Genomic DNA, 27,661 nt, shown 5'->3' with positions numbered 1-27,661 from the left:
CTTCGCATTTGCGTTTGTGCGCTTCTTGTCCGCGTGTCACACGCCACAGCTGTCCCCGGGTGTATGTACACCTTTCGCAGCGCGTACATGTGCGGCGCGCTATCGATTGCAGACAGTTGCGAGACGCAGGAAGAGAAAAGATAAATTTCTAGACGGAAGACACCTTCTTCTTTCCTTCTGAGCAAACGCGTCAACATCTTCCTGGAAACAGCGTGAGCAGGAGAAGGCGATTCGCGTTTCCATGTCGACTCGCCGTTGGCGCGCCCAGGGCATGCTCTCTGTGCAGATGTCTGCTGACGCATGAGTCGAAGAGAAAAAGGGTGAACACGGGGGAACCTGTGCGTGGTTCTCTGGTTTTTTGTCGTGAGAAAACTCACTCGGTTTTCTCGAGGTCCCGCCCTCGTTCACCAGGTGTTCGCTCGTTCCCTTTCTCCGTTTCCCCGCATTTCGTTCTCCGCCGGCGAGTGTCTTCGACTCTCTCCACGGCGGCAGAAGCTTCTCCGAGGCGTCTCAGTTGTCCATGCACCCCGTCGTGGTGAGCAGCGGGAAGGCGCCCGGAAGCAGCGACATCAAAACACAACTTCTGGACAAAGTTTTTCCTCCAGCGAATGCGTCTTCTCTCCTGCAGGCCGTGTGTGGCGGGTCTGCGTCGCCGTCCGTTCGGTGTCTTCTCAACCGCCGGCGCGGCTGCTCGGATTTTCCGTTCGACGTCAGAAGATAAACGTAACAAAGTCCCCGAAGTCTCCCGAAAGAAGCCTCTGTCGGAATTGCCCTTCGTCGCCGACCTCTCTCACGTGTCAATCCACGCGTGAAGCCACAGCTGCGTTTTTCACGGCTCTCTGGACTCGGTATCCTGTGGTTGGTCTCCCCGTATTTCGAGAGAAGAGAAGGCATTCGTGGAGACAGAAGCCGGCGGCCCTGAAGGGGGAAGCGAGACAGAGGAAAGGGAGAGAAGAGACAAGCAAAAGCCGAGAAAGGAGTGCCGAACATCGGAACGAAGGAGAGGGAATGAAGAAGGCTTCGCCGAGGGTGGAGAGGACTTTCTTGGATTTCTAGATTTGTTTGGAGCTTTGTTTTCCAGCAAGTTCACCATGGTTCGAAGAAGTGCGCGGACCGCAAAGAATGCTCGGACTTCTGCCACTCCGGAGACCGAGAACGCTTCGCCTCCTTCGCCCTCTCCGTCGTCTCCCGTCTCCTCCAGAGGGAGAAGGCGGTCGACACTGCAAAGATCTTCTCCTAAGGAGCAGAGTGAACAACCTTCGAGCCTCGTTGTTTCTTCAAATTCGTCTATTCCCTCTGTGTCCTCGAAGAGCGAAGCGGCTGCCGCGGTCGCCTCCGACCCTCCCACCCAAGCCCCGGACGCGTCTGGAGCGCAGGCCGTGGAAGCAAAGGCGACGGGAGAAGCCGAAGCAGAGATGAGAGAAAGCGGGGAGAAAGCGAACGATGGAGACGCAGAGGTGAAAGAAGGAGAGGAAAAAACACCGGGAGAAGCAGAGGTGAGGGGAGGAGAAGACACGGTGAAGGAGAGGGAAGCAGAGTGGTATCTCATTCTCACGGAGGACGCAATGGCTGTTCTCCGCTCTCAACAGAAGCAGCAAGAAGCTCAGAGTCAGGGAGAGGGCTCGAGAGAAGAGCACAGCGAAGGACACAAGCGAGAAGAAGGAGACAAGAGAGAGGGGGAGACGGAAGAAGAGAAGGGTGGAGACAGACAGGGCGTTCTCGCGACAGGGAACGAGTCCAGCGTCGTAGGTCCAGTCTCGGCAGAGACAGTGAGGATTTACTTCCAGCATTGCCTGGTGGATGGATACACGCAGTGCTGGAAACCTGGAATGCCCGCGTGGCTGCCACTGTGCTCCACGGACGAGTTGAAGAAGGTTCTGCAGGAAGCAGACGAAGGAGACCTCGAGGAAGCACAGGAGGACGGCGGAGAAAAAGAAGGGCAGACCGCTCGCCTCGAGGATGTTCCACCAGAGTTCAAGTACGTCACTCCCGAGGGCGTACGGATGGTGTTCGACCTAGCCGGCAAAACCTGGCGCACTGCAGAGGTGAGGACGGGGCGCGGAAACAAGGGGACGCGGAGAAAGAAGAGGAGGAAGGACAGAAGAAAGGATGCAAGTGGGGTTCGTGAGAGAGAAGGAACGGGGGCTAGAAGTGGAAAGAAGAGATGGAAGTGAAGAAGGAAGAACGGCGAGAGGCAACTGGAGAGGAGAAGGTGAAAAGCACAGAGAAGAAAGAAGAGTGAGCAGGTGAAAGTGAAGAGGACGTTGAGGACAGAACGTTCGGGTCTACACGAGGAAAGTCGCGAATTATGGAAGGAAAAGGAAGAAAGCAAATGAAGAGAGGAGGATGTGTCTTCCTTCGATGTGCAGGTTCTTTGTCTCGTGAGGTTGCCATGAATGCTTGCAGTGTTGCCTCGGCCCTCTAGGTGACGAGAACGCAGAATTTAAAAGTTCCGATACCCCTCTTTCGTTTCGTCTTCCCCCCTCTTCCCTCTTGCTCGGCTTTTTCTTTCCCTCGCTTTAAAGACCATTGTTCCCCATGCCTTCCCACGCTTCTTTTTCGCTGTCTCCTATTCGCTCCACACAAGTGAATCGTTTCTGAGGTGTGTAACGCCACGGAAGCAAGGGCTACGTGCATCTATGCATTTTCTTTCCAGGCGTACAACGCACTCTGCGTTTCGTTAGCTACCTGAATATGTATATATATATATATGGTACAATTGTTTTTTCAGGAGTACGAAGCGCTCTGCTCGTTGTTGGCAGAAGCGGAGGCTCTTCCTGCGGCTTCGCCAGAAAAGCATGAGTCTGCTGTCGCAGAGAACCGAGAGGACATGGTTTTTCCGGGGTTGTCAGAAGAAGAGGTGGACCGAGCTGAAGGCGAGGGAGAGCAGGGACGGACGCGGGAGCTGACTGAGGCTGAGCGACAGAAGAAGGAAGCCAACGCGGAGAAGCGTCGGATGTACAGACAGCGGCTGAAGAAGAAGAAGCAGGAGGGGCGGTGGGTCGCCGGGAGGAAGAATCCGAACATCTACGTTGCGAATCTCCCCGCAGACTGCACCGAAGAGGAGCTCGCCGAAATCTTCAAGAAGGCGGGGGTCTTCAAAATCGATCCCGAAACCCGTAGGCAGCTTCCCACAGGGTGTATAGACAGTCCACTTTAGTGCGCGAAGTGCGGTTCGGCCGGTGAAGCTCGGCGCGGCCAGTTGGAGTGGCGATCCGTTTCCTGCATGTGCTGTGTCGAGGTGTTTCGTATGTATGCATCTATAGTTGTGTAGACGTCTCTGAGCAAGTGTGGTGTCTCACCTTATTCACAGAAGTTAGGAGACGCCCTTCTTTAAGAGATTCCTGGTGCGTTGCCGCCTCTCTCGCTTTTCCAGATACGCCGCATCACCACAAGGTTCACAGGATCGCTCTCTCTGCTTCTCACATTTTCGTCATCTCGGACTTTCCGTTCTTTGCTTTCGCCGGTGGCGTTGCTTCCTCCTTCTTGCTCTTGTCTGCTCCTCGGGGGTCCGCCGTTCCGTTGTTTGTACACTGGGACACCGCGGGGTGGAAACACCCGTTTCTGGGGAGCGTGTACTGTGGGTCGCACGACTGGTTCAGATCTGAGAAGTCTCTGTTTCTCGGAACCAAATGCGGTTGTGGTAGCAGAGCCAAGTCAAGATGGTAACTAGGATGGTAATTGTTGTCGAAATGGAACTCCCGAGGAAGAGATTGCTCTGTGTCCTCTAATTGAGGCTTCCCTGTCTCGCATGTTTCCGGCTTTGTGCAGTGCGACCCAAGATTCGGGTGTACACGGACGACACAGGTCGCTGCAAAGGCGACGCGTTGATTTCTTTCGTTCACGAAAACTCGGTCGACATCGCCATCAAATACTTTGATGGTTTTTCCTTCCGCGACGGCGCATGCACTCTCAAGGTACCAAGGAAGATTTTTCTGCTTCACGCAAACGGCCGAAACCCCTCTGCGTGAGAACCGCGGTTCTCTCGAGTGTTTCGTGGAAGCACATGAAACCATAAAAGAACAAAGACATCGATGCCGATGCGCACAGGCACCCATGCACGCGCCGCAGTTGATAGAAAATACAAGTACACGAGTGTGTCTGCGAATCCTCAGTTTCTGTATTTGCTCACAGTTGTGCGAGTCGATAGACAGGTGCGTCAGTAGATACGGGTGTAGCGATAGATCGAGGCGGATGAAGGTATAGAAACAGATTCTCAGGGACATCGCGACTAGACGACTTCGGAGCGAGAACCAACGAGGAAGCGCTGCGCCTTCTTCCATATACGTATACTGATCGATAAGTGTGCAACCGTCTCCTCTAGAATGCTGTGACGTTGCGTTTCTCTTCTAGATGCATGCAGTTTGAGTGTGTGCACTTCGAGTCTCTTCTGCTGTAGGTCCAGCGCGCAGAATTTGCTCCCAAGGCGGGACAAGGCACGAGCCCCAAAACGGAAGGAAGCGAAGGAGGCTCTGCGGAGTCGCGAACTGGCAAGAGGGACAGAAGGAAATATTTAGCAGCGAAATACGAGCAAGAACGGTGAGTGTTTTTTCCTTCCGGGAAGCTCTTGACGCGCATGCGCAAAAGTGCAGACGCTTTGCAAGGGGTCCAGAACTTGCATGCGCCTAGCATCGTTCTTGTGCAATTCCTAGTCGAAGGCGAGACCATGGTGAAAAAGGGGAGCGTAGTCGCTCACGTATTCGTATGTTCAAATACTCGTATCAAGGAAAGTGTTCCTTCAGCTACTAAAATATATCTGCGCATATATGTATGTGTAGGGATATATTTGTTCATTTACACTAAGACATATAAATAGGGATATATACATATATATGGTGTCTTTGATGTATGTGCATGTTTTTGGATTTGAGGGGTGTCCGAAAGGCGCGTGCGTGTGCGTGAGGCTGGGTGATGAAGCGACAGGGCAGGTTCTTCACTTTGCAATGACAAGAGAGAAGCGCAAGTGTCTCCATTTTCGTGTATATATCCTGTTCGAGGCCTGCACACATAGACAGACGAAAGAGAGACACTTATAAATAGACAAAGATGTATACGTATCGATGGAGGCGTATCGGTATAGTTAGGTCGACATACACAGATGTGGTGTAGTACTTTATAGAGCCCCAGGTACATCCCATACCTGGGCAGATCCTGAGGTTTTTTTGTTGTGGAGCTATTCGCAGAGTTCCAGCTTCGTCCACGTAGGAATGGATGTCGATGCATGCGTTTAGAGACGCAGTGGCAGATTTTCTCTGCTCCGTGTCGGCTTTCTTTCGTCAGGTTGTTGAGCTGGGGAGACGCCATCGACGACGGTTCTGGGCGGCGCATTATCATTTTGAAACCAACCTACTCGAGCGAAGAAGCGGAGGTGCGTGTCTCAGGTGTGAAGGACGCAAAACGGACGTTTGGACAAGATCGAGAGACGTTTCCCCCGTCATTCGTGTAGAAACAATAAACGTTTAGAGGCTTAACGTCGGACTCTCCTCGGTCAACAGCTGAGTACCGTGCTGTGCGCTGGAAACCTGCATGCGTTCACACGTTCTGCTAAGCTATAAGATGCAGGGGTGCGTATGTGGCTGCTTTCACTGGTGCTTTTAGAGCGACATGGAAACAACGCAAAAAAACTGCCATCCGCCCCAAAGTGCATCTCGACATGTATACAGATACGCTGGTGTATGTTCTCGGCATGTGAATTCTCATGCGTGTTTCCATTCCTTCGTGTAGATACACATTTGTTGTGTCTCTGCATTTGTACTCGCATGCGTGCATGCAAAATAGATGTATATGTATATCTATTTTTCTCCCTCGGTTTTCGGCGGCATTGTTTGACTCCTCGCTAAAGCACACAAGCTCTGTGCAGATCATGCTCGAGGGCTCTGGACGACGCGTCCGCATGGTTACTGAGAGCCTTTCAAAAACTTACACGCGGGACTGTTCAAGCGTTGTTTCTTCATGGAAATCGCAGTGTCTGTGTTTGCATGCAACGGTCTTGCTGGCTTCAGCTGTACGAAGAAGGCGACGCCTTCTACGAGGAACTTCGCCAAGAACTGTTCGACGAAATTGCTCAATTTGCCAAGCCAGAGAAAGTCACCGTCATTCCTGTAAGTCTCTTCCACTTCCCACTCTTTCCACCAATATAGAAATACATCATAGCTGTAGAAAGGTAGATATAGATAGATAAATAGATAGATAAATAGATAAATAGATAGATAGATAGAGATGAACAGGTTGATAGATGTCGGCAAACAGAAATGAGAGTTGTGTTGATGGGTCGTGGTTGTTGACTCTGTGTAGAAACGGAGGCACTGGTAGATCTCGTTTGATGCATTTAGTGAGCGCCTTGCAGCTCCTCACCACTTCCGGCGAGACGTTTGTGATTGAGCACATCGCTTTTCCTGTGTTTAGCGTGGTGAGAAGTCGTGACTCCTCGTTTTAAGGAAATAAAGGCATGCAGCTTGACCCGTTTAAGGGCGCGCATGCATGCAGACTGGTGCAAGATGGTTGATGTGAAGAAGCCCTCGACGCTTCGGTGGCCCCTGTCTCCCCAGTGGCCGTTGCTTTCGGCGCGAGAGAACTAAGCTTTGTCTTTCGTCTCCGTTAGATTTGTTCCTCTCACGGAGTCTCGAACGACTTTTGAACTCCCAGAGTAGATTGGCACGAAGAAGAACTCGGGATGTGTGCTACCGATAATCAGAAAATGTTTCTTCCTTCTCTGTTCTCGCAGAGACACGTCCAGGGGGTGGCGTGCGTCAAGCTGAAGACAGCGGAAGACGCTGAGCGCATTATCGAGGTGAGTTCTCTTTTCACGTGAAACGACAGAGTCACTCGAGGGAGTGAACCTCTCTTTCGAAGCAGTCGAAGTTGTAATCAACGCGTTCTCTTGCATTACTCGAGACAGGAATTATATCTTCTTAAAACACTCGAAAGAGTAGCCCTATCTTCCTTTCGAGACACTCGAGATAGTAATCTTAGCTTTCCTGTGAAGCAGTTGAGAGAGCAAGCATATCTTCTTTTGAAAGAGTCTCCCCTTCTCGCCCTTAGCAGGACCTCAAGGTTTCCGAAAACGGCGTTTGCGCGTTTTGTCCCTGAGCGCGTTTCCTCTTTCCGAAAATGTGTCTCTGTGTGCAGCAATTTCGGGGACGGTACTTCGATGGCCGGCAGCTCGATGTTTTCTTCTTCGACGGTCGCAGCGACTTGAAAGCGAACTGTCTCCCCTCTCGCCTCAAAAAGCCGAAGGCGGTCACCCCTGTCACACCTCAAGTCAGTAACTCCGTTTTCGTCGTGTTCTGCTCCTGTCTGGTCTGCTTTTTCCCGTTGTTTTTTTCGTTGTTGCCATTGCACGCTTCACTTCCCTTACTTCGTGTTCCATTGTCGTGGCTTCCTGCTTCCTTGTTTTCGTTTTTTCCTTTCTTGTCTCCAGTTTTCATCGCGGGGCTCTGAGCTGCATGCCTCCTTCTCGAGTCTATGTCCTCGTCTGTGTCTTTGAAGAATCTAGGAATCGCGTCTTCTTCGGTCCTTCACGCTGCAAGTGGCGTGATTGTGCCGAGCCCCAGTTAACGAATGGCAGAAGGAGCATCTGTGTGTTACACAGGATCAAAGAACAAGGTGACGAACTTCAGACTCAGCGTTAGTCTAGAGCTACGGGAACTGGTGTGTTTGAATGGCGGTTCTCTCTCGACTCCTTTGTTTCAGGCTGCCGGCGATACCCAGGAAGCCGAAGCGGCGGTTCAGAACGAAGGCGCAACCCAGGAAAAGCACGACATCGAGGAAGAGAAGGACGACGAGGAGGAGCGTCTCGACAAATTCGGGGTGAGTCACCGTGTTGCTCTCGACCTGCCTCAGGTCGCGATGCTGGATGCTTTTCGAGTCCAGTTCAGTCGCCAGGCTCCTGGGTTCCTTCATTCTTTCTTCTCTCTGGCGAGAATGTGTCAGGGATAACGCTCGGCGCATCAGCCACGAAAGTCTCAGCATAGAAACGGGGGCAGAGGGGAAAACCTCGGGGCGAGACTGCGAATGGACAGTTGACGTTTCTGCTTTGACCAGAGGGTTTTCGTCGTCGAGGCGGCGTGAATGTGCGTGTATTGAGATCACAGAAGAGCTGTGTTTTGCTTTTATCTCGATGCGTCCACGGCGGCAGGGGGTCCGACGCTCAGGAGATTTATTTCCAGAAATGCATGCGGTCCTGAGTTCCTCTAACAGAAACGGAAAGTCGACATTTGCATGCATGTGCACATTTCTTTGTGCATGTATACATCTAGACGACTTGAACACGCAGCGCCGGCGCTGTTTTTCGTGCAGTTATGATTGCGTGCCTACACACTTGAGCTGTCTGTGCGTGTATCTTTGCTCAGGAGTGGATATCCCAGCAAAGCAGCGACGAGGAATTTGAGGTGCAGACAGAAGAGTAAAGAGTTTCGGGAAGTTCGGATCCCCAGTTGGGGAGGCGATACCAACTTTATTTTCTTTTGTGCCGGTGCGGGGAACGAGGGAAGAGGCGTCGTGCAGCGACCTCTGTCTTAGCAGGAAGAGAGCGGGGCTAGCCTGGTGGTGTTCCAGCAGAAAGCCACGTATTTCGGAACCGGCGTTTTCCGGTGAACAAACGGGGAAGGGTTGTGCCGGTGGAAGGCTAGGAATGAAACGCGATGATGCGGTAGCGTGGATGAAGTCAGGAATGAACTCACGTTTGAATATGGGATGCGGCTTTGCGCTGGAAGGGTGCACCACAGAGATCTTCTAAAAGAAGTTCTACTCTCGCAAATCCGACACGAGCACGGCCCCTGTCCAGCACCGAAACTGCGTGGCACTTCAGTCTCTGCGAGCCGAAAAAGAAAGCTGTGCTTGGTTGAAGCCTCTCACACTGCTGAAGCGTTACAATTCGCGCCGTGATGTTCACGCACACACACACACACCTCACCAAGTATTTGTGTACTTTCTCCAATCTTAGGGTGACCCTTCGATCAACTAAGTCGCGAACGAAGCGCCAAACCCTTTGACCACTATGATAGTTCTGCACATCTTCAACCCTGCAGGTATTGATACCGTGCTTCACGTTGCCTTTTATTCTCATATGTTAATGGCAGATGCAAAATGTCCAACATACTTGATTGGGAGAGACGCTGACTTCCCGGCTAAACATCCCTTTACTTTGAAACACACTTTTCTTCTTGCCGTTAGTATGATCTCAAAGTACCGAAGCCATGTGATCTAATAATATAACGGGGATTTAGACCGAACCTGCGATATGATAATTTCCACCTTGGACGGTTGTATAATAGCAACTTTCCTGTGACTGCGCTGGTAGAGGCAGGTTTTCAAACGTTGCGCAAACAGACAAGTGGTCGTTTAGAGGGGGTTTGACAACATAAGGACAACGGCGCCGTGGAATACAAGATGCCATCGAACAAGCCGGAAACTAGCTCTCACATCACGGGTTGTGAGAAAGAGATGTTTACGCAGAACGCAGTACAACAGTGACCCCTTCAGTTCTAGTGAAGCTTCCCGCTTACCCTCGCCCCTGCCCTCTCCTCTTCTGCACGCCATCAACAACGCCGAACGGTGAACGAAATGTTCATCCGTGCAACTAAACTCCGACGACTCGCCAAGGACTGGCGACTAGGCACCTCACTGTCGTTCAGAACGAGAGGCAGTACCCTTACTCCTACAACCACTGAAAAATGCATACATCGTCGGAAGGAAAAAGGGTGGAATCACTGTCAGATCTTATGGATGAGAACGAAACACGGTGCGTGTCGGGAAGGCCGTTTGAAGAAATCGGCGCCTGGCGCTCACAACCCAGTCAGTGTGGTTTTAACAAGTCACGAAACCAAGCCCCGCCCGAAAACGACGTTCCAAACCTTCAACAAGAACGCAGGGACAAATAAACAGTTCGCATACGATGTGGTCCCGACTCTCACATGCAGTGTAGGGGTAGTAAAGAAAGCAGGGGACGCGGGTTGCTTCCGTACAAGGAAAGTCCAAAACAAATGCTCGGAATTCAGTTTGAAGAGCGCTGGTCGAACCCCAACACGAACACGCTGGGCACTCGGACCTCCACAGACCCGGTTTTGTGAACTCGCACTCGACCCTTCCGCGAGACGTGCAATGTGTATGTGACCGGCGTGTATCTCGTAACGAGCGGAGCGAAAAACAACAGCTCCACGGTTAGTGCCCGGGTTTGAATAAAGAGGCGAAGTCGAGCATTCTTTCGCGAAGCTGCAACAATTTTCCTCCGGTCCCCTTCAGGAGTCGCTGAAATTCGCCTACGTTGCTGGACAAATTGTGTGCGTGTCGCGCATGTGTCGCTTCCGCCTCGCGGTGTTCGAACGTGGGAGACTTCCCTGCCCCCAGTAGACAGCCAATGTACGCATCTGCGTCGATGAATGCCTGAATGGTTTCGAAGATGCTTGCCAACCGAGTCGTCAAAGCAACAAGTGAATCAACTTCTGCTGGTAAAGTTTTCTTCATCTCACAGGTCCACCGGCATCTTATGGTAACACATACCTGCGGGCACCTATACGCTCGTGTTGTACCGGACACCTCGCCAAAGACTGCATCCAGCATCCAGGATAACTCCCGAAGGCGTAACACAAACACGCCAAGTTTGCGGTTCTTTCGAGCACGCTCGAAGGCTTCTCGGTCAGCTTTCTGGTACCGCAGTCGTTCTAGGTTTTCTATCTCGGTTAGCGCCTCTGCCAACACGACCTCGAGGGACGCCGCGAACACTCTGGCTAAAGCAAGACCACTTAACACTGTCGGCTCAATAGAACTCCTGTAATACCTTGACCTATGCGAAAGCCATTTACTGGTATCTTCAATGATGCCAATGTGGAACTCGAAATAAGCCTTCAGTCCACTTGGTTCAAGAAGAGACTGTGGATCATAAAACTTCTTCAAAGCCTTCTGCATGTAGGAACCTGCACACATACGCATCACAAACACACTCAAGAGCTTCCAGTCGAGTGCGACTCACCAGTTGAATACTTCTCCCAGTGAACCAGAGATGACTGAGTGTTCTTCCTCTTGCAAGTAAATTTGGTGGCAATTCACCGAGTTGTCTGTTGTGTGAAGAAAAGGCTTCCATTGGACAACATCATGCCATGCGCGTTCATGAATGCAGTGATGTGCTTCCCACAAGAACAATCACCAAGTAAAGTGCTCATAGCAACTGCAGGATCATGGTTGCTGCGAAGATAACCATACAGTTTCATGAAAAGAGAAAAAAGGGCAGCTGTGAAACTACACAAAACAAATCACCGGTGGCAAGGTGATGGATTTAATCTACAGTAAAATGAAAATGAAGGCGGTTTCACGATAAGTACGACCCCAGTTCATAATGTGGTATTCCTATGGAGATTGTCAGTGTTCTAGGACGAATATGAAAAGAAAAAAACAACTCGGGTTGGAATGGCATGGGCAAGAGTGCGTGTGGCACACCATTTGTCGACGAACGAAAATAAAGAAAGCTCTCCTTTCTTGATGTAAGTGATATTTGATCCGTACCTTGGCTGCCCGACACGTATGACTCCATATCAACACCTTCACTGTATACGAAGTCCTTCACTTTCTGTTCCGTCTCCCGTGCTTCTGCTCCCTCTGTGATCTCTTCAGTCTTTTGCTGAGGTTCGTCCGTCGTGGATCCACGTGCTGCTTCCTGTTCTTTCTTCAGTTCGTCCACGATTCTCTGAATACTCTGTAAGTTGAAGCTGCCATCTTCCTGCCTGGGAGCAGCGTCCAAACCTGCATCGCCCTCATCACTTGTTAATACCCTCGCGTCATCTCCTTGAATCGCTACCGAGACATTTTCCTTCTCTTTATCACTTGTTATTACCCTCGCGTCATCTCCTTGAAATGCTACCGAAGCCTTTTCCTTCCCTTCACCACTTGTTAATACCCTCGCGTCATCTCCTTGAAATGCTACCGAAGCCTTTTCCTTCCCTTCACCACTTGGTAATACCCTCGCGTCATCTCCTTGAAACGCTACCGAAACTTTTTCCTTCCCTTCACCACTTGTTAATACCCTCGCGTCATCTCCTTGAAACGCTACCGAAACTTTTTCCTTCTCTTTATCACTTGTTAATACCCTCGCGTCATCTCCTTGAAATGCTACCGAAGCCTTTTCCTTCCCTTCACCACTTGTTAATACCCTCGCGTCATCTCCTTGAAATGCTACCGAAGCCTTTTCCTTCCCTTCACCACTTGTTAATACCCTCGCGTCATCTCCTTGAAATGCTACCGAAGCCTTTTCCTTCCCTTCACCACTTGTTAATACCCTCGCGTCATCTCCTTGAAATGCTACCGAAGCATTTTCCTTCCCTTCACCACTTGGTAATACCCTCGCGTCATCTCCTTGAAACGCTACCGAAACTTTTTCCTTCTCTTCATCCTTATTTTCCCCAACTAAATCGGCTAGTACGAAACCCTCGTCCTCAGTAGCCGAGGACGCCTTGGTAGAAAACGATACCGGCACCTGAGACACTACGACTACAACGGCAGCCATCAGCAGTGTTCCCAAACACGGAAAGCATTTTGTCCTGACACGGAACGGTGTGAAAATGCATCGCTTCCGGCTGAGAAGCGCTGCTGAGCCGTGACACGATGCTGTAGATGCCATGTTGTCCAGGCAAGGCAAAAACCACATAATAAACCCATTGAGGAACTACTTCACCGCGTTTGGTTCACGAAATCCCTTAGAAAATAAAGAAAGACGTGTTCAATCCGGAGAGTCAATCTCACAAATCAACAGGACGCCGTTTGCTCGCTTCGTATATTAACTGAGACGCCACAGCGAAGAGTCGCGAGCCTCTGGTGGGTTAAGAGGACGCGTCTCTAATTTCATGGGGTTGAAGCCGTGTGTCCCCGGCCTCGTTCTGGACGTATCTCAGGAGCATCAGCAGGACCTTTGTGTTGGTGACAGCAGGCGAAGCCATCGGCATCGGTCTTCACAGTAAGAGCTTAGTAGTATGTGTTCTTACAGAAACTGCAATTTCGTTCGTCATGCTGGTTCCAGGTTTGAAGCGTAGACGCGGAATTGTTGCGTTGAAGAAATTTAACATCTGCTTTTTGTGTCTTCCAAACAATTGCGCTTACGAACAGTTGTTTCCTTGAATTGCGTCGTTTCAGTTCGCCTGGGAAGTTGGGATCAATCACTGCCGGTTCATTTCATCATGAAACATACTGGCAGCTGCATCGCGACGATGCAAAATCGGACAAAAGAACTCGAACTTGCATCTTAGTGTCAGTGCATTTTCCATGACTTCTATACGAAGAGGTGGTCGAAAAGCACTAAGACGGTTGCGGAAGAACACAAAAACGGATGTCCTCCAGTCCTTCCTAGCGCTATTATGTGAAGCGCTCTGGTGTGTTGAGGGAGACTGTTTTAACTCGTGGCCATACCAGCCGGCCGTGTACATCACACGGTAGCGTCGGAACTGCGCCTAGACCGCAACCTTTACGCGTTTTCGCGATTGAAGAAAAGTTACCATAAAGCTTCTAATGCATCATATTCTGTCACCTAGCCGCATGCTTCGAAACCTGTGCGTCCCTTGTCTCGGTTAGCCACCTGCGAACACCTGTTAATCCAGCTGCCCCATCGTATCAGGAATGGATTTTCAGTAGGGGCCTGGTGTAGCAAGCGAAAGAGAACACGCCCGCGCGTAGGAGTCGATATCGAAGATCAAAAGGGGGGAAGAAGCATGACATCCACATCTAGCTTTTTGTTGCTTGGCACTTCGTTTCTGCAGTCGGTGTGGGCGTTAGCTGGTGGGGGGTTCAGCAACAACGTGTGTCAGATGCTGGGGTCCCTCTTAGTTTTGCATTAGGACTTCCAAGACCTGTAGTTGTTTTTACGTCGCGGCCCACTCGAAGGGGGAAGGTCACGATAGTGTGTGTACTTAGAGTGATGTTTGCAAAGCACCACGCGCGTTTGGCTAGAGTAACGGAGATGCAAGCAAACGCAGAGCAGCTCCAAATGCCCGCCGCTGTCCTCTCTCAAGCGGTTCTGCTTGCACCTGGCTGCTTTGGGCTTAGTATACATTCATAGGAATCCCCAAAGATAACTACAAAGTGAAAAGTCTGTAATGCCTCCTGCATCAGTTCACAGAGTTCATCCTTCGAATGTGGGAAGGCGCTGGCCTTTGCAAAAGTGCAGAGGGAGAAGAGGACATATGTCGCCATAAGCAAAAAGATACCACCATTTCATGAAAGTCTAAAAAGAAGGAAAGTGGTTCGTGCTTTCAGCTGACATATCTGCCTCGCCCCTTACTGCACGTTGAGAACATCGATACATGGCTGCGTTGAGGCGACATCGCTATAGCTCGGCACATTCAGAGGCAGCCGGACGTCGAGCCGTCTCCTGTAAAAGGAATTCCAACTCATTTTTGTCGGGTTAACGCTCCCATGTTTCCCATTTCATTACACTCCTGTGATGTTGACTGATATACTCAAACTCTTCTCCGCTGGTTTCGAGATTTGCCCGGGTCCAAGTGGTTTATAGAGGCGGCGAGCTACCGTCGAGACCCGTTGCGAATTGCATGCTCAGAGGAAAAACGCAGCATCGAAGAGGATGGAAGACCTGGGTTTTATTGGAGGCTTCTCGTGGAAAACTTGTTCTTAGCTAGGCAGATCTACCCTTCAGTTATTAGTTCTTATGTTCTGTGGAAATAATGTGGAAACGAATGTGGTAATGACAGCAAAAAACAGAAGACAACTCTTGCCGCCTCAGGAATAAGGGCTCGCTCCCTGCACGGGCGAATCTCCGTTAGCACACTTGGTTGCAACTTTCTCACTGCTAGTTTTGCTGGTTTTCTGCCGTGGCTATCTCGTCTCTAGTAGCCCCCGGGTTACACATTCAAAAACGTGCGTGTCGCTGTGTCGTTTTTATCTCGAACGTGACAAATTCTTGGGGCCAGCGCTGCAGTCCGCGAATGTTCATTTTTACTCTTACCAGTTGGCTGTACACCCTTCAAACTTTTGTGTGTCCATCTGTCACTTCAAAGTGCTGATCGTCGTTATGTTTGTGTCAAAAGTCGTAGTGCTCCCGACTTGTCCCTTCGGCCACAAGCCGTGGATAAGGTCGCATCTCGAATGAGGTGGCTCTCTGCATGGATTTCGACGTTTTCGAGAGGAATCTTGCACCGTTTAGAGCGGTTCTGGGTGAAAAATACGGTGAGGAAGGTGTTTGCCCTATTATTTCTGCACGTGGCGTAGATTTCGTGGACTTGACGCTCGGTGACCGTGAGCTGCGGATTGGGAACCACCGCAGTCGAGATCTCGCGAAGGTGGACCCACGCGAAGGCAGTAAAGTGGCTTTTTGCTGGCTATGAAGTGAGATTACAGTTTGTTCCAGTGCTCTTACCATTGCATGTGTAAGATGTAGTGCAAGCCGTAGAGCTCTGGCAGCACTCAGTTGTCAACGCGGACTTTAGTCAAACACAAAAATCGGATCACCATGGACGGTGTGAAGGCCGTAGAGAGGCCGGAATTTTCTGTTCCGCCCAAGACGCTGTGTGAAGACGTGACGGCTGCGAGAAGCAGTGGCTTCGAAGGAGCGGCAGGGTGCACGTCGGCGCAAGACGATGTTTCCCGTGGTTATGAAGCGAAACCAGCGCAGAAAAGACGTTTTTTCTCTGCCCTTTCTGAGGAAGAAACAGAGGGTGCACACGGGACTCTGCCGCACCGTGAGGCTGTAGCCAGGGAGGAAACGGGCACGCTTGTGTGTGATGACTATTCAGAGCATTCACATTTGAAGAGGAAGGATCCAATAGGGGAAATTAATGAGAACATATGGAGTGTACAGGAAGGATCGGACCTAACGACATCGTCCTCGGAGGACGATGGCATAGGGGATATGAAATGCACAGGGAGACGCAAATCGCCAGGACAACGGGCAGTGGATCAGGAATGTGCGGGCAACAGTAACGCGGCATCGGGAAGAGAGAGGAAACATGAAAACAGCAGAGGTGACCACGTAGCCGCACCGGCTGTCGAGCAACTGTCACTGTCCAAGACAGGTGAAAAAGTACACCGACAGATATCGGACAGCGCTCGCCACATAGCCACGGCCTTTGACTCTTGCCAGAAAGAAGTCCAGAAATATCATATGTATTCACTTCGTCATTTGTTCTTCTTCTCCAGTGGAAATGCACTCCCGCCCCCCTCGTCTTCATCATCGTCGTCGTCTTCATCCTCCCAACAGCTGCCTGGCGACTTTTTCAACACCTGTCCTGCTGAGTGCCTGCAAGCGGTCTTCCACTTCCTTCATGTAGAGGATATTCTTCGAATGCAAGTCGTTAGCTCGGCGTTCTTCTCAACAATTCGAGATGAAATTGGAGCGTTCACGCATATCCGCTCTCTTGTCATCGACGCGAAGTGGGCAAAGCTGGAGATTCACGAGAGACAGCAAATGCTACTGCAGATGGTTCAGCTGCAGCACCTAGAGGTAACGCTTGAAAGTGTTTTTTTCGTAGATGAGAACTTCAGGTTTCAACCTCGAGCGTAACTGGGTGTCCTTACCTGGAAACAAGTCGTAGGTTTGGGTTCAGTAGACAAGCTTAAGCTACCGTGTGCAGTCTTTCGGGTTAATAGCCGGGGTGGAGTCAGTTCCGCTAACAGGCTGGGCACATGCAGGATCCGTAAATTGCAATAGGAAGAAGTGGAGACGCTGCACACGTAACAGCGTCTTGACCATACGTGTCTGGTTCACGTTCCCACGTCCTTTCCCGGCACACTGAAACGGTACCTGGTTGTCACACTACCCGCGGTTCTGATAACGCGGTCAACTACGTGGAAGGAGATCATATCAATTCAAAGGCTTAGCATACACCTCCACTCGGTAGATTTCCACTACCAGGGTAAAACGTGCCCGTAATCGACTAGTCGTATGGTTCAAAAATGTGAACTTGTGCGTTCTCTTGTGTGTTTAACAGGTACAACCTCAAGCCTTCACAGGTGGCTCCATCTTCATTCAGGAGATAGCTGCTCTGGTATACAGAAACGCTCGGACTCTTCGGTCGCTTCGCCTTCTGTCGCCGGAGAACCCACTTTGTGACGAGACGCCGCTGCACAATCCGTTCGCGTTCAAACCGCGGACTTTTGCGCGGCTGCGTGTTCTTACGCTGATTGGGTCACAGGCGTTCGAGTGGGGCTATATTCTGAGCAACTGCAACTTCCCTGTTGTTGAGAGATTCGAAATCTCCTATTTTCCGCCTGCGAGTGTCCACTGGTCGTGGAAGGTACGTACCGCTCTACGTACTGCAAAAAAACGTATCTCAAACTGTTGATGATTAGGCGCTGCATTCATTTCCGCTGCTCAGGCAGAACAAACATTGTTTTGAAACTGTTTATTGCCAGCGCGACATATCATAACGTAATCTCTCTCGAAGGAAGAAACTCGTACACAGACGGGCAGTGTGTGATAGCTTCGGTAGAGCCGGGGTATGTTATCGTATTTTACCACGGAAAAAGAATACGTCATGATTCAATGGAGTAATGGTTTTGGGTCACCGTCAATTCACTGCTAAACTCCTTACGGTTCTTCTTGTTGTCAGGTTGGCCCCGACTTTACACTACTCGGACTCGACGGCCTCAGGCATATGCTGGACAAGATGGAGCTTCTGGAACGCCTGACACTCGGATTTGAGATCCGCTTTGAGGACGATAATAGGAGGCAACCGTGGGAAGAAGATGTGGACGCTGCACATTTCCAGCCTCAACTGAATGTTGATGGCGCACAGTACGATGCATTGATTGAGCAGGAGCGACGCCGCTTGGGTTTAGGAGAGAACGGGCCCTTTTCTGAAACTTTGGCTGGGCCAAATCGTGCAACGGTGGGTAGCGGATTCCGGGAAGAATTCATGCTAGACAGTGCCGAGGGACAGCACTCGGAAGGGGCAAGTGCGTCGGCAGCTTCAGCTACGGGAGACAGGAGGGCATGGCGTGCTTCAGAAACGGCACCGGCAGCGGCCACAGGTGTGCATGCAGGGCGAGTGTGGCAAGCGGGTGGGAATGACAGCCGAGACGATCTGGTAGGGGTGGAACCCGTGGGCGGCCGGGGTCAGTTGTCAAGTTGGCGCGGCAAAGTGAGTGAAGAAGATTTCGCCGATCTGTGTGCAGTGGCTTATGTCCGGGCAGGAGGAGCCGGCAATCTCAAAAGAATCGTCGTCAAACACCGAAGCAAGACAGGTGAAGAAACAAGCAGTCAAGCAACAGTGAGTTCAGTTGCTGAGTTCTTTCAGGATGCTGCTTCTTTTTGTTATCGGTATGTTTCTGATGTGTTCACTGGCTTTCAACCGCTGGCCGACTGAGATGGCACAGGCGTGGCAAAAGTGTTACGCAGTATAAACAGGGGTACTTACGCGACATGCTGTTATGGCTTTCACGAGTCAGATAAGGCAAACGGAGGCCAACTATATTTTGGGACGTGCCCTCGCAAGAGAATACAAACGACGACGGCGGGGAGTGGATTCGCCGTCTAATCCGGTCTGGAAAGAAAACGTGTATCATCCACGTAATTTTCATTATGAAACGCCTTTGCGAGCATGTGGTCCTCCGAGCCCCTACGCGTCGTCGAACAACCACTACGGAAATCGGCTCGCCAACTCAGTAGCCAGCGCCCAAATGGAGGCCGTAGGTCTTTCTGTTGTCACAGGGAGGAGGTGAAGAAATAGGATTCAATGAACAGGTTTGCCCGCATGCCACCTTGCGCTCCCTGACGTCTGTCTGTCTGTGCAAGTCTGTGGAAATTTTGTTTTCTTTTCGCGAACATTGAATAGCTAGGGACAGCGCAGTAAAAAAGACACTGAGCTTGAGCGTGGGTGGCATCGAGGACAAAAGGTGTGTGCTAAGCGAACTGAACGCTTCAAAAATATCATGCACTCGGTGCCATTAATACGGAGCATCTGTGGTAGCAGCGCTTGTCACAGCCTGCGCGGTTGTCAGGTATCTGGTCGTGCGATATTGTCTCTGGATTCGACGAGTTTTTGCAGAAACTCGTGCGGGCAGAAAAATGAATAACTGGAGGAAAAAATCTTGGAGAGGAACTCTAGGTTCGTATTTCTCACCGCAGCACACTGAGGCACAGAACAAATGAATATGCGAACTGATCTTTACTCACGAAACAGAGAGGGTGTTTCCGTTTGCGTCGGCAGCACAGCGCCAGTATCCCTCGTTTTCCTTTTCATCCCGGTGACGTCCGTTCCAATGAGAAACCTCGCGAGCCGGAGATCACTTTTTACGCGGTAAAAGTTTCGACGAAGCAAACGTATAGTGTGCGTACAGTGGTGGATCAGGGGGGGGCCTCACAGTCGCGGGCGGCGGGTTACGCTGTCGAACTGGTTTGTTGAGAGTGGCGCACACGGATGAAAGATAGGAACTGTTCCAGCTGATGCTTGCCTTATCGGGGAGCTGAACCAGGATTAGGTCTACGAATGTGTGTCCAATCGCGAAAAGCCACCACTGCCTAAAGAGCCGCTGTGTTTCGTTTTCTCGTATAAATGACGTCATGGTGCCACCTGTTCTGGTTACATCTTTAGGTCGTTTCACTTCACACTGTATAGACATCCTAGTGGGGATACAGGAATCGCTTAGTACACATGTGATTATTCTGAAGGTTGACTTGTCATTTCGCGGTAGCTGCTCGTAGGACAAGTCCTAAGTGCGTCACCAGCCTTTAGTGGTTGGATCACAGGAAGGCGATATGCACCAGAGCAAGAGTGACACCTCCTGTCATGTCATGACATGCGCATGGTACACTGCCTAAGGAAACACGCTGAAAAAGTACACGACATCGTTCATAAGCCAAGTCTCCAGGTTGATTCCAGGGTGTTTCGGTTGACGTATCATATGAAGTTGAGTCCAGCAAATGCTCACGCGTCTGACGAAGAGGGAAAGAGAACCGTGGCAGTGTTCACTGTTGTTCAAGCCGCTAGCGCATCTCTACAGTGCGGGCGTCTTCCCAATAACTGTCGACAGGGTCGTCGGGAAGTCCATCATTCTCCGTGTGTCTCACTGGCTCTTCGAAATCACTCATGAACGCAACTGCGGAGGAACGCTCATCAAAACCTTGGGACAGCTCAGGTGACACGTCCTGATATCTCGGGGCTTCCTCCCTCCACTGTGAGGGGGCACCAACCTGACGAAGGGAGGTGTCGTGGTGATCGCTAAACCCCCTCGCAAGGACAGCACAGCCTCCGTCGTCGCATGCATTTTCAGTTCTTTCTTGGATTAGATACGGAGGTACATGTAGATTGCGTTCCTGCATCTTCTTTATCAGAAGGCGAACGGCGGCGAAATTCCCAATTGAGTTATAGTACCTGCAGTATTTGAGCATCAGAAAGCAGGCAACTCGTTTCGTTGCCACCACAGAGTGTAGCATGGGAGCTTGCTGGCGCCACATTAGTTGTTGAGAACACCAGAAGAGGTTTTCTTTAGCATCATCTTGCATATACTAAGTTGAGGGGGTTCAGACGTCTTCCATATCCCCCGCATAACTGACGATGTTGTATCTTGGCGGCATGAGGCGGTCATCCAAGCATTGCTGCTCACGCGCCTATCTGATGGCCAGATGTCATGTGGCGTAAGAATGGCGAGAAACCGGAATCACACGAAGCGAGGACTTTCTGTTACTAAATATTTGCTACGAAATGTCACTGTCATGCTTTTTGCTTCTCTCTCGTGCTGCGCGTTCTGCGAAAGCGCCAAATATGCAACAACAGGTGCTCTCCGGCACACTGAAACACTTCTATAGCCTGCGTGTGAACAAAACAGCTCTTACCTCCCCAAATCAGCGAAAACGTCTCCAATTTTAAGAACTTTTTCTGCAGCCGGAGTCTTCAAGAGCGAGACCAACTCTCTAACCATGGCATCCGGATCTTCAGCTCGAAGTCGCGTTGCCTCAATGTATCTGCGGAAACAAACAGTTGTTGTGATAGAACGTAGTCCTATATCAAGACAAACGTGGTGTCCTCTAAATGTAGCTAGTACCACCACATAACGTCTGCTTAGTCACGTGTCAGAAGTGACACCTCTCCCGTGCAAGCAAAGGACCATCTACAGAGGACGATTGGGAGCCGGAGGTTGTCCAGCATCAAGCCACTCGTCACGGGCCCATTTTGGTTATCTCTTCTCTGCCTTCTATCAAATACGCAAAGAGGCATTAGCAGCATTAGCATGTAACGAAGCCAGTAGGCCGTACCACTAGCTCAAAGGAGAAGAAAAATCAACGGGTAGCAAGTTAAAACAATAGCACCCACGCTTCAGGAAATACTACTTGACAGCGACGGTGGCTTATCAGGACGGTTCGGCAGCGATGCTGCCAGATCACTGCCGAATCACTTAACAAAAAGAGGGAAGACGTGGTTTGCACGTCATATAGCTAATCTGAAGACTGCTTCGATTTCTGTTTTGGTGGCCGCTACAAGTCCTTTGTCTGGTGAAGGGTACCCTCGTTAACACCACACCTTTGCTTCACACAAAAATAACAGTCGCAGCAATGTGTGTTCCGTATACCTGGTAATGATATCAATGCGAACGTCAAGCAGGTCTATCTTCTTTTCCGCATCGGGGCATTGGACGAGATAGTTTCGACTCTCTTGCAAAGCGGAGAGCGCCTGCTCGTAGGCGCTGCGTTCCTCTATCTCTATCTACCAAATATGTCAAAAAGCAACATGTTCAGCAAATCCGTTAACCAAGAATGTGAGCACGGGTACTCTGCACGTCAACTCCGTGAGTAGCAAGGAGAAGATGGGAGACCGCAGGAGGCCAATTTTGTCTACACTGAATCGAATATGTGGGTGAAAAGGCTGGACAACAAGTTGTCTCATATGCACAAGTCATTCAACGTTACCTTCTTTCTGCTGCGACAAAGAACTCCCACCATCCAAAAATCCTCCACCGTTGCTTTCTGTGTCAAAAAGGTCTTCGTTGCATTGCCAGGAATTTCCAAACGTCTACTCCAGTCAAATTTGTCGCGGGCATTGTTTTTACAATTGTATCATGGGGCAACAATTCATGGTACTGTGTGAACAATGGACCAAGCTATTTTGTGTCTTATCAAGCGGGAAGCTGGTGACATCCTTGATGTCCATTGGACGCTGCACTTGTAACAGTGTTTGGTTGAACGGCCTGCCCCGTTGGCAAACAGGAATAGTTGCCAGCTTCTGCCATCTTCCGGTCCAGTAAACACACACCTGATGGTCACCACTTACTTGAGCCACGTTGATATAAAACGCAGCAAGTTTGGGAAAGGCGTTTGCTTTTTGATAGAAGGAAACAATGGAGTTGCGTAACTTCTCATCACTGAAATGGTCGAGTCCTTGTAAGTAATTCGCCGCAGAAATGTATACGTCAGGATGCCGGGCTGTATCTATTCGGGAAACAACAAAACCGATACGTGTGCAGCGCTGCAAACGGAAGTGGAGAAAGTGGGCACTCGAACCGCAAATGTTCGTGTCAAAAGTCTGAACGACTTTATATGGATTCAGAAGCGCCGACAAACAGTTTATCGTGTCGTGGGTAAATCGTTAAGCGTAACTGCAACTGGCCGCCCCCCCCCCTCGCAATAATATGTGTGGCGACCGGCACTTGCAAAAAGCCGGCGCGTGGCGCGTTGATGTTTACTTGCGAAATAGATGATTTTGTCAGTGTCCCCGGTCTTAATGAGGCAGTCGACTGCCGCCACTATCTCGGCGGCAGCAGTAAAGGATCTGCAGGCAAGGTGGAACAGTTTTTGTCTCAGGCAAATCTTCCCCAGCCTGACCAGCACTGTCCGTCTGGCCTCGAGAGCTGTTCTCTCTTCGCGATCCGGGTCGGATCCTGATTCTTCAGAATCTCCGGCTGCTGGGCTGTTGTCTCGCCAGTTGCCGGCTGTTGTAGAAATGCAATGCACCGCGTCTTCCTTGCTCGGAGTGAGAGCATTGACAAGACTATCTGATAGAGCGAAGTCGTGCGATTCACACAGCTTCAAGGCCTACAGAGCGCATTTGCACCAAAATATCCACAACAAGGGTACATGACCAAGAGGCACAAGGGTATCTGTCGTGCATCTGGCTGTTGACGGGTTTAGTAATTTTAATTCTTGGCGAAAATGCACAACACTTCCAGAAGTTGAAAATTGACCCTATATCACTAGGTAACCTTTCTGAGTGGAACTCAGGCAAAAAGCGTCGCGTCATCACCCCGCCCTGTCAAGTCGAGCGTTTGAATCCGTGCCAACTCCACACCGGAACCGCTCGGAAAGTGGAAAACTCGGCTGCAAGAAAACCACGAAATCATGCCACAGCACTGCCTCCGCAGCTTCGCAGTGGTTCGTTGCATGCAGCTCCAGACGTGTCAGTACAGCTCTGGTGAACGCTACCCCCAACCCATCTGTGTATTGTCCTGGCTGCATCGAAGTTTGCAACAGCCCCCATGCCATGACTTACCGAATCGAAATGCTTCGTTTTTGCCAGCAACTGGACGGCCCTGTCGATCAGTCCCGCTTCTACGAAAACGGATGCACACTTCTCGATCACAGAGTGGTCATTGCTTGGAGTGGCTTCCTCTGCGAGGAGTCTCAGAGAGTCTCGCAAGTTTGCAGCAAGACACACTTGAAGGGCTGTGTCAAGCTGACCCGCCTTGCGGAAGAGCGCCACCGCCTTCTCGTACTCCCGCCGCTGAGAGGCACACTCATCTCGAATTCAGCGGCGTTGAAGAAACGCGATATCGGTGTTTTCCTGATGTGATATGAGCCCGTGAGCTGTATCCCATTTTGAGCATTCGAGCGCTTCAGACATGAGGAGTTACACCCGAGCAACAACTCCCCGAAGCTCTTAATGAGCCAAACTGCAACTGCATTCTGTCTGGTGTCACCCCGCGGATCGATTTAAACTACGCTGCACCGGCGCCTGCTTCTAGGCTGTATTGCACATTTACCTCATACAAGGAGGTTGCAGCCGCTACCAAATCTTCCGGACTTGCATTCAGGGCAGCCGCCATCAGGTCACTGTCCAACTCCTCGTGATGGCCCAAGCTGTGGTGCATTCGAGCAAAAGACTCTGCAGTAATAATCAGTTCGAATGATGCTGCATGCATCTTTCGAGACAACTGCTTCAGCAGAAACCAAACACTACTGCACTGCCATGACCCTTCAGGAAATTGACTGAAAGCTGCCGCGTTACAGAGCAGCCCCAGCAGCTGCTGCACCGGCTAAAGCACACAACGTAGGGTATCTTTCCAAACGGAGTTGTGGGTCAAGTAGCACGAATAGATGGACCATTGTCTTCATGCATGGATATCAGTCTTTGTCTCTCCTTCATTTCTGGTCTCTTGCTTTATCGTGGGGGAAATCTTGCTGTCGAGAGGGTGGTGGGCTTGTAGCCAAACTGGGATGGCTGTCTAAGAAAAGCTAAAAGACATGCTATCTTTGGTCCTCACGGTAGAAACCTACGCGGTTGTATTGAGAACTTTCGGCTTCTTTCTAGTCATTTCTGCACTTAATCACTGTCGTAGATTGATAGTGTTTTGCACCATCTACCGGCGAACCATACCTGAGCGCCTTCCGTAGTCTACCGGCGTTGGTATAGAGCTTCACGGCTTCGCGCACTTCTCCACGTTTTTCCAACTCATGTGCAAGAACCAAGCACGCTTCCTGATCTCCTGTTTCGCTGCACACTTTCCTTGCCTCGTCTATCTGATCCATGGAGCACAGCACGCGAACCTTATGGCTGTGCAAATTTCCACGTGAGTACCACATCAGCGCTTGTTTCAGCAGGGCTTCCTTTCTTCTGGCTTGCGGACCCAATTTATCGAGCTGGTTAGGCACTTTGTCACCTGCAAACGTGTTGGTTAAATCCACGCTTGATCTTTGAGGCCCCAAGGCGACTCCATCTTGTTTTGAGGTAACTAGGCTCCGCTTGTGACGCTCTGAAACGACTCTTGAAGCGACGTGCTCCTGCTCTGCTTCCCACGCTTGCTTTTCGATGCGGAAGCCCTGCCACCTGGGTCACACAAGAGCAGCCAAGACTACGCGGTTTCTCAGCAAGCAAACAAACAACTAAAAACACCGTCCAGATCTCCTGTTTTCACCGACGATGTTGCCGACAGCGGAGCCGTATTCTGAATTCACTCGGTCGTTTGACCTTATTCCAAGGAGGTTGACTTCCTCGGTTCTGTGGTTGCCGCCTGCTCACACGTGAAGCAAGGCCAAAGACGCAACCGTGATTTCTTGGGCGTTTTTCAAACACTGACACAGGTGCGCGCAGGTAGGCATACCTATACAGCTGTGGATCCGCTTGGCGGTGGAGGAAAGCCTCGGCATCTCCAGTCATTTCGGCGAGTCGCAGAATCCTTGGACTCTCACAACGCAAGCCTGTGGCCATCGTAGTCTTATGCTGCAGGGACGACTCTGTCGGAGACGAGGTCGAGTTGGCTTCTTCAGCTGAAACTGTAGAAGCGAAATCGCTGACTGACTGCGCTGAAACAAGCGGTCGTTCTGGTACAGAACCATAACCCGATTCAGAAATAGGACATCCGGATGACACTGTGTTCGAAAGGTTGCACGGCATGGCGCGTGACAGCTGCAAGTGATTTAAGGCACTGGAATAGTCCCCCGCGTTCTCCAGGTACAAGCCATAGGAGTAATGCGAGTGGAGAGCGTAGAGCCGCCCGGCTCGCTCTGCGACCTGTAGGGTTTAGAAAGAGGAAGCGGTGCACAACGCGAGATTTGTGACTAATTAGTGAGTGGTTACCAAAGACATGGAATGGTTTCTGGACAGCAAACCCGCGAGGTTGGTTGCTAAACTTTGGTAATCCTCGAACAGGCCGCATTTTTAGTGCAACACCGCCATATCGTTCGCATCAGTTGTTCAGCACAGAATTAATATGCTGACTGTAAGGAAGAACGAAAGTCATCGTCTACAATGCTTTTTCGTGCTCAAAATAAAAATCGAGGTGCGCTGGGGTTTGATTCCCATCGCACGCATTGTGTCTGAAGGCAAAGGAAGGGTTGAGAGTAGTCAGCTGTCGCAGGCTACGCCTCGACTTCTTCCAGGGGGAAGTCATGCCGTGTGTCTGTGACTGACCTGCAACGCCTCATCCCATCTACCATTTGCCTGCAGCCAAGCCTCTAAAAGGTCCGCTCTTCCGCAGCTCCTGCACAGGGGCTCAACTTCGTCGTCGAGGCCAAGGTGGATAGCAGCAAATGCGAGCTTGACCTCATCTGCTTGGTGTTCTGCTTTCCTGTGAAAAGGAGAATGTAGCAATACGGGAGCACGAGGCATCTAGGCATGTTTCCTCGTTTAACGTTTCACCCATTTTACATGAAATTTCCGAAACAGCAGTTGATAAAACTCACTTCCGACCTCAATGCCCCAAAACGAAGATCGTTCAAGCGCCCGCCAACCACCAACCCACTCAAACTGGCCAACGTATGATGAAGTAGGACAAGGCTTCTCTTCTGAATTCACCATACCGAAAGAAAGCCTAATTTTCCTTGAGCATGTGTGTGGATCTTTCGCTCGTTCGTAGGTCTAATGTCTCGTTGTGTCTTCAATTTAAACCATGGTATAGCAGGTCAACAAGAGAGAAAACTGGTGTCGACGAACCTTGATAGCACTTTATGTGACAGCATGGTCCCGTCCGGTTTGTTTTTGACTCCAGTTGTGTGATACAAGAAGCCAAGTTCTTTATGAATGCTGTACACCACCACCGCGCATTGCTGTGATATTAAGGAACATAGGAAATTCTGCACACCATAATTTGTAATACAACGATATAATTAACGTACAAGCTGCCGGAAGCTCTCATACTCCATCAAATGTCTCCTTGGTGTCATAGGCCGAGTGTGACGCAACAGAGTTGATAGTTGGTGGCAGGTAGGACCACCGAGTTTCACAGAGAGGTGTCAACGGATAGCACACACCTCAGAACTGCCTGCAGCTTCGGCATCTTGAGTTTTTCAATACACTTCAGCGCAATGTCAAGCCGTCTTGCTTTGATACTAATCTTCGTCATCTCACGGCATAATTGCTTGGAGCTGGTAGCCAGGCTCAGGGCTTGGTACGCTTTCCCGACGTTGTTGAACGCCAGATGGTACGAGACGTCCATGACGGAGGCTTCACAGCATCCACAAGAAGCGCATCGACACAATTTGATTATCCGAATGTGGTATGAAGACCCGAAATTGCCGTACAGTGGAACAACGCGGTGTTGTCCTTGTTCATCAAGATTTTTGAGTCCTTCTCCGCTTTCAATAGCTTTTGGGCTTCCTGCTAATAATAGAAATACCGGGAAACGTACTATACCTTACAGATGACTTCTTCTGTCAAGGCCTTGTGGTTTGAGCGACGAAAGTCACTCATCAATCTCTTCACCAGTCGCGGACATGCTGGGTGCTGGGTCATGCGCAGGTTGATTCGATCAGAGGAGGCAGGTTCTGCCTCCTTGTTGTCGTTGATCAGCGAGTTCTTGCATGTTTGCCCCTGATCGTCGTTTCTAGGGCTTTGCATCCAAGAGTAGGTTCCCAGTGTTGTAGATTGTACTCCCGCTGCCGCTCGTTCTTTCGAGACAGAACTGGAGCCACGGGAGTGACAAGAAGCTGTTTCGAAGTAAACCAAAACAAAACAAGGCGTGTCCATACAGATGGGTACTAACTGAACGTTTCTGGTGGGAAGATATTCAGTGTTGCCGTCGA

The 27,661-nt window shown here is 50.5% G+C and overlaps 4 protein-coding genes across 4 annotated transcripts; 2 read left to right on the top strand and 2 right to left on the bottom strand.

Annotated features, from left to right (window-relative positions):
• The first annotated feature begins 148 nt into the window (after positions 1-148).
• On the top strand, positions 149-9,066 carry TGME49_215230 (RNA recognition motif-containing protein). The gene is made up of 10 exons (XM_002370801.2): positions 149-2,045; positions 2,732-3,119; positions 3,772-3,917; positions 4,400-4,539; positions 5,281-5,368; positions 6,003-6,101; positions 6,725-6,790; positions 7,129-7,260; positions 7,693-7,809; positions 8,352-9,066. The coding sequence occupies exons 1-10, from the start codon at positions 1,092-1,094 to the stop codon at positions 8,406-8,408; spliced, it is 2,187 nt and encodes a 728-aa protein (XP_002370842.1). The 5' UTR covers positions 149-1,091; the 3' UTR covers positions 8,409-9,066.
• TGME49_215220 (hypothetical protein) lies at positions 8,686-12,947 on the bottom strand. The gene is made up of 2 exons (XM_002370800.2): positions 11,500-12,947; positions 8,686-10,913 (listed from the first exon to the last, which is right to left on the bottom strand). Exons 1-2 carry the CDS (start codon positions 12,635-12,637, stop codon positions 10,162-10,164), a joined length of 1,890 nt encoding a protein of 629 aa, XP_002370841.1. The 5' UTR covers positions 12,638-12,947; the 3' UTR covers positions 8,686-10,161.
• Positions 12,891-20,590, top strand: TGME49_215210 (hypothetical protein). The gene is made up of 3 exons (XM_002370799.2): positions 12,891-16,435; positions 16,923-17,228; positions 17,544-20,590. Exons 1-3 carry the CDS (start codon positions 15,446-15,448, stop codon positions 18,297-18,299), a joined length of 2,052 nt encoding a protein of 683 aa, XP_002370840.1. The 5' UTR covers positions 12,891-15,445; the 3' UTR covers positions 18,300-20,590.
• Positions 19,919-27,523, bottom strand: TGME49_215195 (tetratricopeptide repeat-containing protein; the record flags this gene model as incomplete). The annotated part of the gene is made up of 13 exons (XM_018779681.1): positions 27,278-27,523; positions 26,891-27,083; positions 26,052-26,208; positions 25,243-25,652; positions 24,519-24,968; positions 23,905-24,001; positions 23,415-23,645; positions 22,880-22,960; positions 22,612-22,783; positions 22,200-22,357; positions 21,502-21,635; positions 20,768-20,896; positions 19,919-20,306 (listed from the first exon to the last, which is right to left on the bottom strand). The coding sequence occupies exons 1-13, from the start codon at positions 27,474-27,476 to the stop codon at positions 19,919-19,921; spliced, it is 2,799 nt and encodes a 932-aa protein (XP_018635702.1). The 5' UTR covers positions 27,477-27,523.
• Between the last annotated feature and the right edge of the window lie 138 nt (positions 27,524-27,661).

The sequence above is a fragment of the Toxoplasma gondii genome, chromosome X, assembly GCF_000006565.2.
Source record: "Toxoplasma gondii ME49 chromosome X, whole genome shotgun sequence".
In the NCBI taxonomy this organism is placed as follows: Eukaryota; Apicomplexa; class Conoidasida; order Eucoccidiorida; family Sarcocystidae; genus Toxoplasma; species Toxoplasma gondii.
The sequence above is the reverse complement of the archived record's forward strand: the minus strand, read 5'-3'. Positions and strand labels throughout refer to the sequence as shown.